Source organism: Eulemur rufifrons, chromosome 19 (assembly GCF_041146395.1).
Source record: "Eulemur rufifrons isolate Redbay chromosome 19, OSU_ERuf_1, whole genome shotgun sequence".
NCBI lineage: Eukaryota > Metazoa > Chordata > Mammalia > Primates > Lemuridae > Eulemur > Eulemur rufifrons.
In genome coordinates this window covers 36,862,835-36,880,721 of record NC_091001.1, presented here as the reverse complement: position 1 = coordinate 36,880,721, position 17,887 = coordinate 36,862,835, and the positions used below count along the sequence as shown (strand labels likewise).

The 17,887-nt window shown below is 51.3% G+C and overlaps 1 protein-coding gene across 1 annotated transcript; it reads left to right on the top strand.

Moving 5' to 3' along the window:
- Positions 1 to 14,150: 14,150 nt before the first annotated feature.
- Positions 14,151 to 15,650, top strand: POU3F3 (POU class 3 homeobox 3). Its single transcript, XM_069494969.1, has one exon. It carries the CDS (start codon positions 14,151 to 14,153, stop codon positions 15,648 to 15,650), a length of 1,500 nt encoding a protein of 499 aa, XP_069351070.1.
- The last annotated feature ends 2,237 nt before the right edge of the window (positions 15,651 to 17,887 follow it).

Sequence of the window (17,887 nt, the reverse complement as noted above, 5' to 3'; positions counted from 1 at the left end):
AGACATAGTAATTTGCTGTTTTCCAAAAGGCTAGTTTTAAAATTTTATGTCAACATTGCTTTAAATAAAAGTGACATCCTCCCCTTCACCCTTCCTCTCCTTTAGGAAGGCCTATGGGCAAACAGCTTGATAAATAATTCAAAGAAAAGCTAAACTTTGCTTCTAAAAACAAAAGCTCACCTATTTAAACACTCACATTTTACCATTAACATTCTTTGTTAAAATTTAGCTGTCTATAAATTATCTTATGAAAAGGAGTGACAGAAATTTTATCAAGATGCTGGCTGTTGAGGGCCTCTTGAGTAGCTAGCGAGTGTGTGGAAATGTTACTTAAAGCCTTTCTTCAGGACAGGAGGTCTTATAAAGAATTAGGGCTAGCAGTAAAACCATCTAATGTTCATAAATCCAACGAGCAAAAATATATATATATCACAGGTATTTTAAATTCTTGAAAATCCTCAGATGCAAACATTAGGGAAAAAAGAGGACAACTAAAAGTTTGTTTTTAGAATCTTCCGGATCTCAGGTTATAAAAAATACAGTTTAGCAATAGGGTTCATAGCGTCAGTGAAGGAGAGAAATGTTTAGCCTTTTTCTGAATTTCTCTGTCCTGTTTCCTCTTGAGAGCTGGACAAGCTTTGTGGGACCAGGGAGGGAGGGAGTCCCTGGTTAATGTTTTAAGAAGGAAGAATTTAATTTGGCCCAAGTTTTCTTCTACTAGTCGCTTTCTTTTTTCTTATAGAGAGATCATTGACAGTCTCTGTTTTGTATGAAATTATGGAAATCACAGACTGGGGGAAAGCGGAGTCATTATTTCAGAATTGAAAATTCACTCCCCTATTTCCCATCCCTGGAAAGGAGCCAGTAAGTTGGAAAGGTGCAAAACAGGACTACAGCCGGTCGAAGAGACGCCCCAAAAGTGATTTGCAATTGGTTCCCACCTCCTTCCTATCCCTCTAAAACTAAAAACCTCCTCTATGCAGCATTTTTTAAGGCCAGGACAGAGAGAAAGCAGATACACAAGTCCCTAAGACGTGGCTTCCTGGCGCGTGAAATCCAGTCTAAAGAGCAGGCTGAATGATGGACACGCTCTCGGCATCTTTTCCCAGCTAACATTGTCCCTTTCAGTCTTACCCTGGCTCACGTGGGTCAGGGTGTCCACAAATATCCCCGGACCACAAGGGGGATCTCTTTGGGAACCAGATGGGAAGACTTAGGCGAAAGAGGGAAATGCATGTGTAGAGAACGGAGGGTGGGGGAGGAGGGGAATAATAAGCTCCACAGTTGCAGATTTAGATCTCAAGGCTGAAAGGGATACGCTTGCACTAGAGCATCCTGTAGCGCCTCCTGCCCTGCCCTGCGCGCGCACCACAGTCACGCACACGCATCCTCGGACGCGCACACACGCACACTGCTCCAGCTGCGCCACCCGCCAGACCGCTGGGGAAACGACCCCTCCGAGGCGCACTCGCCCGAGGTGAGGCGGCCCAGCCCTTCCAGGCGCCAGGCGCTGCTGCAGCGTGGGGACAGCGTGGCCTTCAGTGCTCCGGAGCGCGCCGGCCGGACACGAGGCGCGCGGCCGCCGACACCGGCGGGGGCTGCCCGGCGCGGACTGGAGAGGGGGCGGGAGCGGAGCGGCCGACCGAAGGCGGGGAAAGGGTGACACCGGCTGCCCCCCACCTCCCTCTGGGCCTCCCTCCGTGGCCTTCTCTCTCTAATTCCCCTCCCACTCTGCCGCTCCACCACCGTCGGGAGCTCACATTTGGAAAAGGCACCGAGCGCCTGCAGGCGCCACGGACCAGGCGGGGCGGCGGGACGTGTGCACGCCGACGGGCTTGGACTTGGGCAGCGCGGGGACTTTACGCGGTCGAAGCACCGCCGCGGACCCTCCCAGTGCCGGCCTGCAGGGGGCGCCGGCGCGCTCGGGCCCCGCGGGGCCCCAGGCGCCCGCCTCCACGCGCGGAGGACCGGGACGGGAACTGATCCCCTCCGCGCCTAGCTGGAGGGCCGGGCGCAGCCCTGAGGCTGGTGCTCACCGGTGGGACCCGGAGGGTGTTGTCACATTTGTCACCAACGAGGGGCCGCGTGGTGTCGCAGTCCGCTTTCCCGTCTCGGCGTCTGGAGGAGGCCTCAGGATGGCAGAGGGAGTTTGCCTCCTGGCTTGTTGGCTTTGCTTGACTCAGTCATTACTATGGGGTTGGGAGGGGGAGCTTTGCTTTTCTCTCCTCGCAGAGCCGCGCAAAGCGTCGGAAAGTTTCCTACCACTTGGGGGACGAAGGCGGATGAAGTGTGAACCTTGCTTCCTGGCTGGGATGGTCCGAAAGTACCAGAAGTCCCGCAGGCGAACTGCGCCTTCGGCTTTCCCGGCAGTCACCTCAAATGCATGCCTCTCCTGTGGCCAAAGGGACCCAAGGCCGCCTAGGAAATGGCTCTTCGGACTTGGCGGACCCTGAAATGGGGACCCGGAGCGCGGGGGCGGGGGAGACCCGGGAATCTGCTGCAAACGCAGCACCGAGCCCCTGCCCAGCCGGTGGGCCGCGCCCTCCTTCCCTGCAGCCTCGCTCGAAGAGGAAAGTGGGGGCCACGTTCCCAGAGGAATTGAGTTCGCGATTTCGCAGGGCACCGATGGGAATTCCATCGGACCCAGAGGTTCTGCAAATACTCCAGAAAAGCGTCCATGGCCGAAAGTGCCTCCTAAGTAGCCCTGATTTTGTGAAAGTCCAAAGCCCGGCGTGTCCACCTCCCTTACTCCAGAAGTTCAACTGAGCTTCATGTAGTGATTGTCCCCAGCCCGACTTAGACCCAGCAGCCAAGTCGAGGCCAGAGGTGTGAGGATTTTTTTTTTTAAGACCCACAGCTTGTAAATATGAGATTTTTATCAGGCAGCACAGATTACTTAAAGCGTTCCATTTCTGCGCGATCCAATTTTATTAGGATTTACTCTCATTTGTGCTCGGCTTCTCTGGGGAAATAATGCTTTGATTAATGTAATCCTAGCCCGGGATCCGCCACATGCCCCTCGACCCTCTCCCAAGAGAAGGGGTCTGTTTGACAAACAATAACAGAGCAGTAACTCTTGCAATCTGCCCACACCTTGGGGGGGTGGGGTGGCTGGGGAGAGGGTGACACACGTTCAAACGCCGCTTGCTAAATGCAATGGCGAGAGGAGGGAGCAGGGTCTACACAGGGCGAATTTTCCAGACGCAAATCCCTGGGCTCCAAGGCGCCGGGGCTCACGGGGAGGAGCCCCAGGTGGGGGAAGCGCAGGGGTGCGTGGGTACATGCGCGCCCCTGCCCTCTGCTTGGTTGGGGTGTCTGCCTCTTTGTCCCCCTCCACAGGCCTCCACGGCGGGGGTTCGCGCGCCGCCGGTGGGCAGCCCCCGACCCAGGGAGTGTCCACAGCGCCCACCCGCGGCCCCAAAGCATCTCGAGAGCGGATCTTAGGGGTTAACCAGGCACCAACCTGAGGCGCCCTGCAGCTGCCAAAATCTCAGCCGGAAACTTAGAACTTGGGACCCAATTCAACGGTCTTCCTCATCCATACATGCATCCATCCATCCCTGCGTGCGTACATGCATACAATATAAATCCCCGCCGCCCGCGCTGAGAGCTGCGCCTCGCCCTTGCAGCCGGCTGCAAGCGGGCGCCCCCCTTCCAGCTTTCCCTCCTCCCGCGCAGCCCCAGCCTCCTCCCCGAAGGGAGAACAGCTCAATTACGAAAAGGAGCGAAGGAACGAAATCCCAGGCTCAGAGGCGCCCGCCGACGCTCCTCTGTTCCCGGTCCCTGTCGCGCAGTCCCCACCCCCACCGTCGCCAGCTCGGGGAGGGCGGGGACGTGGCGGTGCGAGGGGTCCTGCCCTGCTCCGCCGGAACAAAGCCCGCCGCGGGAGCCCGCGGCCGCGCACCGAGCTGGGGACAAAGGCAAGCGGGCCGCGCCGAGCGCCAAGCCTGCGCTCCTACGGCCGGGCGGGAAGGAGGCCCAGAATATGGGGTGCGATTTGCCCCTGGGTTTTCCTGGGCTGCTGCATCTCGCTCCTGTGTACCCAATGACCCGTTAGGGTGACTCAGCGTTTATCTCGACGCCTCCCGCGCCCGCTCTCCCTCTCTTGTCCTTTTCTGTCCCCAATCTCCTCCACCTCTCCCTCCTTCTTCATCCACCTCCCTCCTTTTCCTTTACCCGCTTCTCACTTTGCCCTTTTTACCTCTTTCCCTTTTTCTTTTCCATAGAAAAGCAATGCTAATTCGACTTCTGAAGGCCGCTCTAGATGTTCAAATAACAGTCTGAAAGACCTTACTGGGCAGTGCTCAGGGAGAAAAGGGGAGTAATGGGAGCCTTTTAATTTTATTATGCAAACTGTGCTCTAAATAAAATAAAAACGCCGTTAGAATGCGATCTAAGAAAGCCGAGCTTAGCCCTGGGGCCCCACAAATCGCTGATTTGGGAGAAGCCGCTTCTCATGCCCACAGATCACAGGAATGGGGAGGGGGCAAAAGGAGGACCCCGCTGCTCTGGAATAGGGACCTTGAGCGCTGGGGTCTCCAAGGCAAACCTTTTTGGGGAAAGTTCTAATCGTACTTTCTAGCCCTAAAAAGGAATCGCTACCAGACCCCTCCAATAAAATCGTAGTATTTTCGAATTTAGGATATTTTAATAGTGTTTTTCCAAGTGAAGTTTTACTTGTTTTTGTGATGTGACTTAAAAATAAAGGGAACACAGCCCACAGTATTTGAACAATATATGCCTTGACTTCTGGAGGCTTTTTGCACCCTGAGTTAATACCAAATTAACATTTGATTGTCTATCCAATGCCGCTATAAGCCTGGTATCCTCCCCTTGGGCTTTATTAAGTAACCAGGCTCCCTACAGAAAATTTAGGGAGAGAGTTGAGTGTTCAAAGCAATATCAGACACATAAATTTTAACTTGGGACTAACAAACCCGAGCTGCATAAAGCTACAATGAGCAAGGTCACTTAATTCTACCACCAAAGTCACTACCAGATATTTTAGTACTGAAATTATCTTGCTGCAAACCATGGAGTATTTGAAGTATCAAATATCAATGAACACACTCGATACTATATTTTTAAGGTGAACAACAATAACCACACTTTCTTAAAAACACCCCTGAATCTGGCCTGCCCAGGATGGGCACCAGGATGGGTTAGGGCCCACGGAAGGAGCAAGACAGTGAAGTGGAAGCTTCATCATCCACTCGAGAGAAGACAGCACAGAAGCACCGTTTGCGGGAAATGCCAAAAAGAGCAGCCTTCAGCCTGACACGCTGCAATCTGCACCCAGCTTCTTAGACAATAGCTAAGTTCAAATGTCAAAAAAAAAAAAAATCTAATAAAAAAAAACCAGAGGCGCCAAAGTGCAAGAATTGTTTTCTGGTATGCCACAATGACTCTCTTATCCACCTCCAGACGACTGGTTCCAACCCAGAAAGGAGATGCTGTATAATGTATAGGGAATATTTGATGTAGGGAGTGTCCCCAAGAGAGAGCAAGCATTTCAATTCTGTTAAGACTACCACAAGCTCAAAAAATCTAGCCACTCCTTTGGTAAAGCTGAGTTAATATTTCTGGGTTTTCTTTTTAAACACACACGCGCACACACACACAAATAACACACAGAAAACCACCAAGTTGACCTTGGAATATTTTTCTAGCTAGGACATACCCACATTTTTTGTTAATGAATCATCATCATCATTCTGGTCAATCATCTGGACTCTGTGTTACCTAGCCCTATGAATTTAAATTCAAAGAAGACCATTACATTGGGGGGATGCAGGGAGGGTGATGAGGGGGCAGGCAAAAATAGTCCATCACACTGTGTCAGCTCGAGCTTCCCTAGCGATTGGTGGCTTTCATTACCAGACTTGTCAGGTGCACGCATGCAGCTACAGTGGGCAAACTGTTGGAAATGGATTGTTTTAAAAGCATGCACTCGATTACCAACTTACTATGCCTTCTTAATTTGTTTTCCACAATTTGAAATGCCCTGTAGTTTAAAGCTATCCTATAAGCATCAGAAAGAAAGCTTCTTGCTTTTGGGTGAGAAATCATAGTGTCTTTGAATTTATAATTACTCCTTCAAACCCATCTTTTAAAAAAACCAAATGCTTTCTCTTTTCCTACAGATCAGATAAATCAGTTAGTTATCAAAGTGATACAAAGAACTCGGGGGAGGAAAGCATGGGTACCCTTCAAAAAACTTAACAAGACCAAAAAACAACTTATCCACTGCCAAGACAACGAATACTCTTTTCCACCCAAAAGCTACCGTGGAAGAGCCCTCCCCTTTGTATATAACACACAGTGTGTGGGTTGTGAGTATGTTTAACATTTTAATTTGTAAATGCTAATGGTAAATGTGCTTCCAAACTGCAGCAGTATCAGAGCACCTTACCATGCTCAAATGGAAGCAAATGAGTAAATATCCACTCTGAGTTGTGTACATTTGACCCAGGTAATGTTCTTCATTCTCTCATTTGGCAAAAGCAATTTCACCATCCCCAACAATTAAAACTCTGTAGCTTTGCCCAGCACTTTGGATCTTAATTCATACCCAGCTTGATCATTTCCACCCCCAAATCATTATAGAATACTAAAGCTGGCTCTATATATGTCAGTTCTTCTCAAATTAACTTGTTGCTTTACCCAGAATTCTTATTTTCTGCTTCTTTTACATTAAGGAACCTAGGACTATAGTTATCGTAAGGGGCAAGCATTTTTTCTTTCCGTTTAATTTTTTTAAGTACATTTGTGAAAAAAGGAAAGTGAGTAGCAGCCTAGACAGTAACAATCACAGATCTCATGAAAAGTGGCGTGAAAAAATTATGCTTTAAGTATATATAATGATTGCTCCACCAGTGCTTTCCAAAGCGTCTGGCTGAACAGAAAAGTTTCTTTGCTCCCTAATGATGTTTAAAGGCATTCAGCAACTCTGGGCGTGTGAAGTAAGTTAGAGCTTTGAGACATTTGTCCAGTTCATGTGGATCTCCCCCAGAAGTCTTTTGTCTAAAATGTCCAAAGAGCTGAAGAAAAAGCAATGTTTGGGCTCAAATTACAGTTTCCTCAATTCTCCACTTTGTTTTATTAGCGCAAACCTGACAGTGTATTTTCTGACTAAATTGAGAGCTCAAGAGTAAAAATCACGGAATGAAAATGTTTGAGTGTGTCCCCTTTGCTTATCTTATTCCCATAATCTTTCAACCCTCCTAGAATATGTACCACTTAAATCCAAACCCAGTCAGTTTTGGATTTAGTAAGTCATACTAAAGTTAGCTTCAAAGAAAAACTTCTCCTGGCTGGAACCTGGTTGTCTTAGAGCCATGTTAGAAAAATAAGGTACCTTTTCCCCTCTTGCACAGGAACATTGGAGCCATCACGTAATGTGGCCCTTACTAAACAGGCTCTGTGACACATTCACAGGTGCGCTCGGCTACTGAACCGTGGAAGCCAGCTTCTCACTTGCAGTCACTCCTGGCTTCCCTTTCTTGGTCACGCTCTCTAAATCTCCTTGTGAAAATTGTTAGTGACAAATAGACTAATTCCTCAGAACCAGCCAGGATCTGCCCTTCACTATTTTAGGAAGTTTTCCACATATCTTTTTCATCCTTTACCACAATAAAATTCAGTCTTCAGTAGCAGTATCTAAAAATCTTTGAGGGGGGAACCTTGTGCTAGATTGAAACTTTTCTTCAACTGGGTTAAGTAATGTACTAAAAAGTTTCAAGCCTTCTAACCCATGGCTATTTTGTATTTTCTTTTCCCTAGCAAGCCTTTCAAAGACACATCCAAAATCTTTCTAAAACCATAGCCATACCAAAAAAGAAAGTAGCCACTAAATAGCAAATGGAGTAAAAGAGATCCTTGGCACTTCAACTAAATCTTCAGACCTTGAATTTTATTTAGAAGTCAAAGCATGTATCAGGTTGAAGAACATTCATTATTTAACAGATAATACCTTAGAATGCATTTTTCTTGACTATTTCCCAAAAAAAATACGACCCGAAAGATAGCTTCTTAAATAGCCTATCAAATACTCTTAATAATAATTTTTAAAAACGGTTCTTGCTTTGAAAGCCCATTTCTGTTTTCCAGCTCTATATACACTTCACTGAGAGACATGGAGGAATAGTTTTTGAACTGTATTTCTTTCTGGACCATTTCACAGACATGGGTGGGTGGGGGGATGGGGAAGTCATTGTCCTCATATTTTAAAACCCCGTGTTATGCAATGAATTCACTCCTTGTTGTGAATATGCATAGAAAGGTAGGGGTGTTTGTTCCTTTGGCAAGTTTGGAAGAGTAGATTTGCTTTTGAAACAGCTACATTTTACTCAGTACCGGCTGAGGCAAGTCAGTGCGCCCCCTGCTGACAAGTCAATAGTGCTACTCCTGAGCAAAGTTTATTTTGTTCAGTAAACCGTGTCATATAAAATTAACAACAACCAATAAAATTAGCTTATATGTTTCAACTGTAAAAGTCCAAAACAAAATAAAGCTAGTTTTAGTGGCACTAGAAATCTCTAGTTTGGCTTCTTCTCTTTGGCTGAACCAAGGTCCTTTTATCTAAAGCCCAGTGCACAAACATATAGCTTAATGTGACTAGTGTTCTTCCTTTTATTTCTTTCTCTATGGCAACCAATACGCTCTGCTCAGAAATGTTCCCCATCAAGGAAACAAATGATCTTCAGGGAGCAGCTCTATATGGCATCTGGTCCAATGGAGCACACAGAGTTAACCCCAGTCAAAAGCAACGCTGCCAAGCACGTAAACAAGGAATGGAAAACTGGCGATTCTTGCCCCCCTCCCCAACTTAAACCTCTTCCTCCCTCGTTACAAACCATTTCATTGATTTGGCATCAACTGTTTCCAAATAAATTACCAATTCTAAATTGCAAGGTGTTCTGTGTACAAAAGTGCAATAAAATTCCAGCCATTTGATTCTCCCCCTCATCACCCCAGACGCCGCTTCCTTTAAAAGAACAAAACCAAGAAGCTTTTAAAATCCTCTCCAGCCTATTTCACCAAGGTAAGGTGCTCACAGGGGCCTAGCTATTTCCTCCAGCCATATTTATCTAATTAACTGCACCTAGCAAGTAACTGCACCCTCAATTTTTACAAAACGCCGGGACAGTGGCGAGGAGGGGGCAAGTGGAGTGGGGTTGTCAAAAATGGAAAACAAAGTAAAATCTAGTTTGTGCCGCTAAAGCTCCAGCCTCCTTTGGGAATAAAGTGTGGGGATGTCCTGGTTAGTTTTGATTGATCACCCTCTTTCTGATGGGCTTTCACTACCGAGCTGGGAGGCTGCAGCTCCCCGCCTGCTCCCCAGACACAGCATTAACCAGGGGTGCCCTGACTTCCTGCCTCGCTTCCTCCTTCCCCAGCTCTCTGCCCTCCCTTTGCCAAGCCCCCCCCAACTCCATCCTCCTGCTCCCAGCATGAGTCCCCCCACCCCAATCCCAGCGGGCACACGCAGTTCACGACATCACCACTGGCTACAGAAAGGGGCTTTCTTCCCCTCTAGTCCTGATTCTCTGGGGAGAAAAAATTTCCAAAACAAGAAATATTTATACACTGCCTGCTTAATAATCACTTCTTTTCCAGGGTGTTTTTTCTCCCTCACGATCAACAGATCAACAATTAAAATGAATAGCACTCTCCTCTTCCCCCCAAAGTAAAGTGCCTTGCTGTGTAGAGCTTTGGAATGAGTCCATCTTTTTATGTAATATTTTAGCAGGGTTGGATTTTTTTTTACTCCCCCCAACACACCTTCTCTTCCTTACCTCCCACAGTTGCTCCCTGAACCCTCTCTTGTCCCAAGCAATGAAAATAAGCTCCCAAACCTACAAGAACATAAATAAATACGCCAGAAAGGAGGGGAAGAAGAGAAAGCAGGGAAAGAAAATGAAAAACACTTACCGAGAAAACTTCCAGGGTTAGATTTTTAAATAAAAGAAGATGTTTTATTTTTTTTTTTTAAATAAGAGGACTGGGGTGGGGGCGGAGGGGAAGGCATATTCTCAACTCTCCAGAACCGACGCATCCTTAGCCTTCCCTTTACACTGACGCCTCTAAGCCCAGCTCTCCACTAGTCTATTATTTTCACCAAAATATATGAAAATGTATGCAAATGAAAATCAGCACTAACTGTTCTCCCCTTGTTATATACTTTGGATTTTTTTTTTCCAGACAAAACAATCACACTCCGCAAAGGGAGGGGGGCGGATGGGGTGGGGCGGCATAGGGGGGTGCCGGGAGCGATTCAAGAACCAAGTACGACGAAAGGGGGGAGGAAGAAGGGGACAGACCTCGGAACAGAAGTATATTTCTGTTATCGAGGAGCACAGCGTTTTGGGGGGCATCCCATACGCGCACACACCCTCCTTGAAAAGAAAGAAAGTGGATCTGTTTGCAGAGGCGCTATCACGTTTCATCAGGCCACCTGAGACTGCTTTTGAAAGCGTGTACTGTGAAATTCATAGCAGTAATTTAGACAAAATCCTCACTGTATATTAATGAAAGGCGGCCCCATGGCTCTGTTCCTATCCTCCCCATTCAGTGTAAACAAAACCACGAGACTCTCTCGGTTTTTGAGCCGGATCCAAGCAAAATCGGCAGGAAAGGAAAACACGGGGTGCTGGCACCGACTATTCAAACGTCTGCACCTGGAGATCTCAGATTTATTCAATGAAATCTGTGTTCCATCTTTTATATATACATATACGCATACATAAATATAAAAAGGAACCTTTGGGGGACCCAGAGGAAAAAATCCGTTCTGTTTGGGGTTTGGTTACCACTGCCTTTCAGATCTATACCTTGGCAATAATAGCTTTGCTAAAACCTACCTACGATGGTATCTCACCCGGCAAGCAGGGGCTGGACAAGAAGCTAAATTAATTCTAGGCGTCTACTGTTAATCTTCAGATCACGCAAAGGCTGCGTAGCTGCGGCTGAGCTGGAGAGCTCCGGCTTTAACTGAGTTCACCTAACTGCGCTCGGCATCGGGAAAGAAGGGCTGGAGGCCCGTTCACAATTTATTCGGAGCACACCGGCCGCCCCATATCTACGTCCTGGGCCGCCGCTCAGGCTCGGGACTGCCAGACGCAGGCAGGCAGGCGGCTGCGGGCGCAGGGCTGGCGCACCCGCAGCTGGGGGTGCGGGGTGCACGCACACAACGCACACTCATTTGGAACCATGTATTTATTGAATGTCCGAGTTGGGTTAGTTCATTGGAAATCCCCGAGGAGGGTTCAATTTGCCCTTGTTTTCGTTGCCACTTTCTCTTTTTTCTTGGTTCGCTGAGGTTCCTCTGTGCAGCGTTTCCGCTTGGCCGCGTCCCCCCCACGCCACCCCACCCCCGCTTCTCTCGCCTACCCCGCGCACTCCGCCTCCCGTCCTCCTTAACTCTTTCAGTGGGGCTGGAGCTGAGAAAGCATTTGTCGCCGCCAGCCACATCCACAGCGCACACCCATCTGAGACAGAAAAGAAAGAAAGAAAAAAGCACCACCATGCCTGAGAATAGCGAGAGAGCAAAACCCCACCACTAATAACAACCACACTGAAATCTCACACACACACACATACACACACACACACACACACACACACGAGGAGTAAGCGGTGGAGCAGCGGAGGGCGCGGCTAGTGGATCTCGGTTCATTTTGCCGGCTCCTGCTGCCACGGGAATTCCTTAAAGCCATTGGGTCGAATACACTTACGATGAATCTATGGGGGAAGGTCGGACTGATTGCTTTTCAAATAAATCGCATGGCTCCGCTGACCGGCACCCTCCAAACTCACAAGGGCACGCACGCTACTTGCCTGAATCCCAGAGGAGGGAGGGAGGGTGGAAGGGAGGGAGAGCGAAAGAGGGAGAGAGGGGGTGGGGGAGAGAGCGAGCAGCGGCAGCGAGCGGTCTGTCTCGCACGCGCGGGCACCGCGCTGGTCCTGGGCTGCAGGTTTCCCAGATGATGGCATCCGAGAACTTAAACAAAGGGGGCCGCCGCCGGCGCGCAACGGCTGCGGAAAGTTGCGGTGGCGGATTTCTAAGGAGCGTGGCCGCGGCCCAAGCTCTTGGCGATGCGAGCCCCCCCTTCCCACCCCCACCGAGACAGAGATCGGGGCCGGCTGGTGAAGGGAAGAGGAAACTTTGAAACCACTGGGGACACATCTGTCTATAGGTATTAGCTTGAATGGTACATCCGTGCCGCGCGCTTTACAAATTTCTGGCGGGGGAGGGCGGCGACACAACGCAGTACTAGGTGGGGTGGGTAGGTTGCTATTTTCCTGTTTCTCTCTTCATTTTCCTTCTGATTCTCTTTCCCCCTCTCCGCCCGTCCCTCCCTCCCTTTTCTCTCCCTTTCTTCCCCCCTCCCAGACCTACTGCGAACGCCCAGAACCGCTGAGGGAACGCCAACCTCTGGGCTGGACACTAAGAGTTAAGATGTGGTGGAGGGGGTGGCGGAGGGGGTGGCGGGGGAGGGGCGGGGAGGGGAAAGTGGCGAGGGGGAGGGAGGCTGGGGTACGACAGATTTCCAGCTTCTACGACGCTCTGCCTAAATTAAAAAGCAACCAATCGGAACGGCCGGAAGGGGGGCCGCGCGTCGTGAGCCAGTCATTCTGGGCCTGCCAATCACGCAGCGGGTAGCCAATCAGCGGGGGCCCTGGTGCTCGACTTCCTTGTATTTGGGAAAGTGTGGTGGTGGGTGCGCGCTCGCGGCGGAGGGTAAACATTCGACAGTCCCTGCTCTGAGAGGGAGGGACAGAGAGCGAACTGTCAGATCCGAGCGAGAGCGGGCGCCCGAGAAAGGGAGAGAGAGTGAGAGAGAGAGGGAGAGAGAGGGAGGGAGAGGGAAAGTGAGAGAGGGAAAGAGAGCGCGAACGAGGGCACAGAGCGAGCTCCTGCTGCAACTCTGCTCCAGCACGGCCAGCGCCAGCGCCCGCCGTCGGCGCACTCTACGAGCCGTGCAACGTGCCCTCAGGAGTTGGTTGTGTATCAAGGATCCCCTATATGCACACACACACCTCCACCTCCACCAATGCACTCTTCTTCCTCCTCCTTCTCCAGACAACTGCTGGGAAAATAATAACACACCAATCCCAACCATCAGCAACAAGGTAACAGAGCAATTCGACATCATTTTTTTCCTGTTCAATTTTTTCCTTGTTATATTTGTTTCCTAATTTCTGCCCAAAAGGAAAGATGTCGCATCAGACTGTGACTGTTGCGAGGAGAATGAAAAAGGACTCTTGTTTCAGAGGCAACCAAGAGCTCCGGCAATAGCAACTTCAGAGAAATGCACCATCGCAAGAAGTTTTCCTAGGACAGAACAAAACTTGAAACCAGAGGACCAGAAGGGGAGAGCAGGAGCCAGCCTCCGCTCTCCGCACACGCGAGCAGCCAGCATCACCACGCCTTCAAGGACGAAAAAAGTTTTACTACTCTGAGGGAAAACGAGTGAAATGTGTTCCTGAGGAGGAAAGAATACAGCGGACAAGGGAAGGAGCGGGCCGGTTGCTGGTCACCCATAAATTTCGCTAAGGAAGAAAGGAACAGCTTCTTTCTTTGTTGTCTCCCGTAAAACCTTCACTTAGCAGGTGGACTGAGCCCCGCGGCCGGGCAGAATCCGCGCTTGCCCGAGCAGGAGAAGGAGCGGGAGCCCGCGCGCCCCAGGAGAGCGCCCCGAGTGCAAGTCCCCGCCCCGCCCGGCGAGGCCCGCTGGAGCTAGCTGAGTGCGCCGGGGCTGGGGGGCGGCCACGACCCCCCCTGAAGGGGGTGGCCACGGAGCGCGCCCCGAGAAGCGAGCCCCCCTCCCCAGAGCGCTGCTCCTGCTGCTGCTGCTGCTGTTGCTGCTGACCAAGGCCGGCCGGCGACCCCCGCGCCCTGCCGAGCGGCCTTGCAGCTGCAGCCGGGGGCCGCGGCGGCGGAGGCGGCGGGGGCGGAGGCGGCGGCGGAGGAGGAGGCGGCGAAGGCGGCGGGGCCGGCGGGGGCCCGGGGCGGGGGCGGGGGAGGAGGGGGGAAGGAGGCGGGAGGCGAAGGGGGGGGCGCGGCGGCGGCGGCGGCGGCGGCGGCCGCGGCTGCTGCTGCGGCGGCGGCGGTGGTGGCGGCGGTGGGGTGGCGGGAGCGGAGCGGCATGGCCACGGCGGCTTCTAACCCCTACCTGCCGGGGAACAGCCTGCTCGCGGCCGGCTCTATTGTGCACTCCGACGCGGCAGGGGCTGGCGGCGGCGGGGGTGGCGGCGGCGGCGGCGGTGGGGGCGGTGCGGGGGGCGGTGGCGGCGGCATGCAGCCGGGTAGCGCCGCCGTGACCTCGGGCGCCTACCGGGGGGACCCGTCCTCTGTCAAGATGGTCCAGAGCGACTTCATGCAGGGGGCCATGGCCGCCAGCAACGGCGGCCATATGCTGAGCCACGCGCACCAGTGGGTCACGGCCCTGCCCCACGCCGCCGCCGCTGCCGCCGCCGCCGCTGCCGCCGCCGTGGAAGCGAGTTCGCCGTGGTCTGGCAGCGCCGTGGGCATGGCCGGCAGCCCCCAGCAGCCGCCACAGCCGCCGCCGCCACCCCCGCAGGGCCCCGACGTGAAGGGCGGCGCCGGGCGCGACGACCTGCACGCGGGCACAGCGCTGCACCACCGCGGGCCGCCGCACCTCGGACCTCCACCGCCACCCCCGCACCAGGGCCACCCCGGGGGCTGGGGGGCGGCCGCCGCAGCTGCCGCCGCCGCTGCAGCCGCAGCCGCCGCCGCGCACCTCCCGTCCATGGCCGGGGGCCAGCAGCCCCCGCCACAGAGTCTGCTCTACTCCCAGCCCGGGGGCTTCACGGTGAACGGCATGCTGAGTGCGCCCCCAGGGCCCGGCAGCGGCGGTGGCGGCGCAGGCGGCGGCGCCCAGAGCCTGGTGCACCCGGGGCTGGTGCGCGGGGACACGCCGGAGCTGGCCGAACACCACCACCACCACCACCACCACGCGCACCCGCACCCGCCGCACCCGCACCACGCGCAAGGACCCCCGCACCACGGCGGCAGCGGCGGCGCGGGACCTGGACTCAACAGCCACGATCCGCACTCGGACGAGGACACGCCGACGTCGGACGACCTGGAGCAATTCGCCAAGCAGTTCAAGCAGAGGCGCATCAAGCTGGGCTTCACGCAGGCCGACGTGGGGCTGGCGCTGGGCACGCTGTACGGCAACGTGTTCTCGCAGACCACCATCTGCCGCTTCGAGGCCCTGCAGCTGAGCTTCAAGAACATGTGCAAGCTCAAGCCGCTGCTGAACAAGTGGCTGGAGGAGGCGGACTCGAGTACTGGCAGCCCCACGAGCATCGACAAGATCGCGGCGCAGGGCCGCAAGCGCAAGAAGCGGACCTCTATCGAGGTGAGCGTCAAGGGCGCGCTCGAGAGCCACTTCCTGAAGTGCCCCAAGCCTTCTGCGCAGGAGATCACCAACCTGGCCGACAGCCTGCAGCTCGAGAAGGAGGTGGTGCGGGTCTGGTTCTGCAATCGGCGCCAAAAGGAGAAGCGCATGACGCCGCCCGGGATCCAACAGCAGACGCCCGACGACGTCTACTCGCAGGTGGGCACCGTGAGCGCCGACACGCCGCCGCCGCACCACGGGCTGCAGACGAGCGTGCAGTGAAGGCTAGGGCGCAGCGCGAAGAGGGCCGCCGCCGCCTCCGCAGCCGCCGTCAGCACCGCCGCCGCCCCCACCGCCGCCGCCGCCGCGCCGACCCTGCACCTGGGCCGCACGGGCCTGAGCCCGGGCCCTGCCGCCGCCCTCCCCTCCGCCCAAAGACAGGCATGCCCGCCCTTGGAGGAAAAAAATGAGGGAGAGACAGACCAAGGAGACATTTTTTGAAGTCCAAGGAAGGAGGGACCAAAAAAATTAAAAAGCATAATAAATACCCAGACTGTTTCATATACATATACAACAAACAAAACCGGAAGAGAAAAAGGGGGCGATCATGAGATCTCATTTATACCATGGTGGTGTTTCGTTTTTTGTTTTTGTTCTTTAAAAAGGGTGAAGATGCCTAACGCACCAAAACTGCACTCGTGAGGTTTTTCCCACCCTGAGATGACCTACATGGCAGTGGTGGACAGCACCTGCCTCGTCCTCTCCTCTTAAAAAACAAAAGAGTCCCCCTTCCTTTCACTTTCTCCCTCCAGAAGGGCTGCCTAAACAGATCCACGGAAACTTTCTTTCCTGAGAGCGACCTGAAAGAAAGCAGAGGCACCGCGTTTCATCAGGGGATGGCACAGTGCTCTGGGACCCTATTTTTCTTGGCCATATTAAAGTCATTTGGGAACAAGCAAAAATCAACTATGAAATGGGAAGGAGAAGGGGAAAAGTCTCCAGGAAAACAAAATATTCACAGCTTCTGAAATTAACAGACTGAATAGCAAAGCCAAAAGTATCTTCAAAGTAACCTTGGAAATAAAAACATCGCAAAAGAGCAGAGGGATGGGCGAGGGAGAGGGGGACGTCCACCGAGGAGTGGCGAGAGGCCCCTGCCAAGTCGGGTCTCGGGCGGGTGGACTGGGCGCGGAGCGAGGGCCCAGCCTGCGAGGCCGCCAAGCGAGGCCCGGCCGCCAACCCAGGCTTTAACGGCTGCCACTCGGGGTGGATCATACCTAAAGATTCCACCGCTAATATTTTTTTTATTAATATTTTTTATTTTTTATTTCTGGACTGACTCAGATAAAGGAATTTAGAAAGACTGAGCACCAGCCGCTGCACTTCTCTGGACTTCTCTCCTCAATCCGTTGCCAACTTTGATTGAATGGGTGCTGTGGATGTGATTATATAATACTGCCATTTCCAAGCAGTGTTTTTGGTAGGTTTTAATAAACAGACTTTTCAAAAGACGGCAATATAGAATTGTTAGATCCGTTGTTGATCTAAAAATATTTGCTTTATATTTTCATTAAATGACTTCTTTTAATATTTTATTCAGAATACTTATGAACTGCTGCAAAACGGTAATTTATTTTTCCCCAGATCTTGTATTACGTGTTTTTTTCAGACGAGCACAAATCAAAATGAAATGAAAATATGGACAGTTGTTAGGTAATAAGGGTATCTTTTGATGTGATCATTTGATTGTAATTTAATTTGAGTAGTGATTCCGTAAGAGCTGATCGAGAAAATAAATTTGTTAGAATGAAATAGTCTGTGTCTGATGCATAAACACTGTGTGGGAAGAAAAGAGTTCTTTAGGAAATATTTTTTTACTAATGAAAATCCTTAAGTAATAGCATTGAGAAAGTAGAGCCTGCTCCACTTAAGGTATATCTGGAAATCTAGAGTAAAGGATAGGCATTTCTGAAACAGCTAGTATTTTAACATAGTAATCACTTCTTGTTAATCCATAAATTTCACGATTTTTTCCTCTCCCTTAATTTTAGTGGGTGTCTTTAGTGTTTTTAGGTGAGATTCTCTAGATACTAGCCCTTTTCTTGAAGATACCTGTGTTCTTTATTGGAAGATTGAACTACATCATCAGTAAAAATGTGCCAACTGGTTATTAATGGTTAATACAGCCCCTCCCCCAAGTTCAGCCTCTCTTTTTCTTTTCATTCCCCCAGCATATTCCTGTCTCTTTTCTGTTTTTCTGAAGACTAATAGTTGTTAAGAATAGCTTATAAGTCTATAAAATATTTTGATATCAATTACTTCGATTAATAACTATATGTAATTAAATTTAAATTATTAAGTTTTTTGTCTTTTTTTGTTTTTTCCTATAATGAAAGAATATAATTCTAAAATCCTGATTATGGTCCACACTGCATCCATCTGTGCAACTACCAGCTCAGACTTAAGGTTCTACATTTCTGTGTTTTTGTCTTTCCCCAGTATGATTCTATATCTTCTTT

Coding starts and splice junctions, on each gene's coding strand:
- POU3F3 (XM_069494969.1), top strand. CDS start 14,151: ATGGCCACGGCGGCTTCTAACCCCTACCTGCCGGGGAACAGCCTGCTC.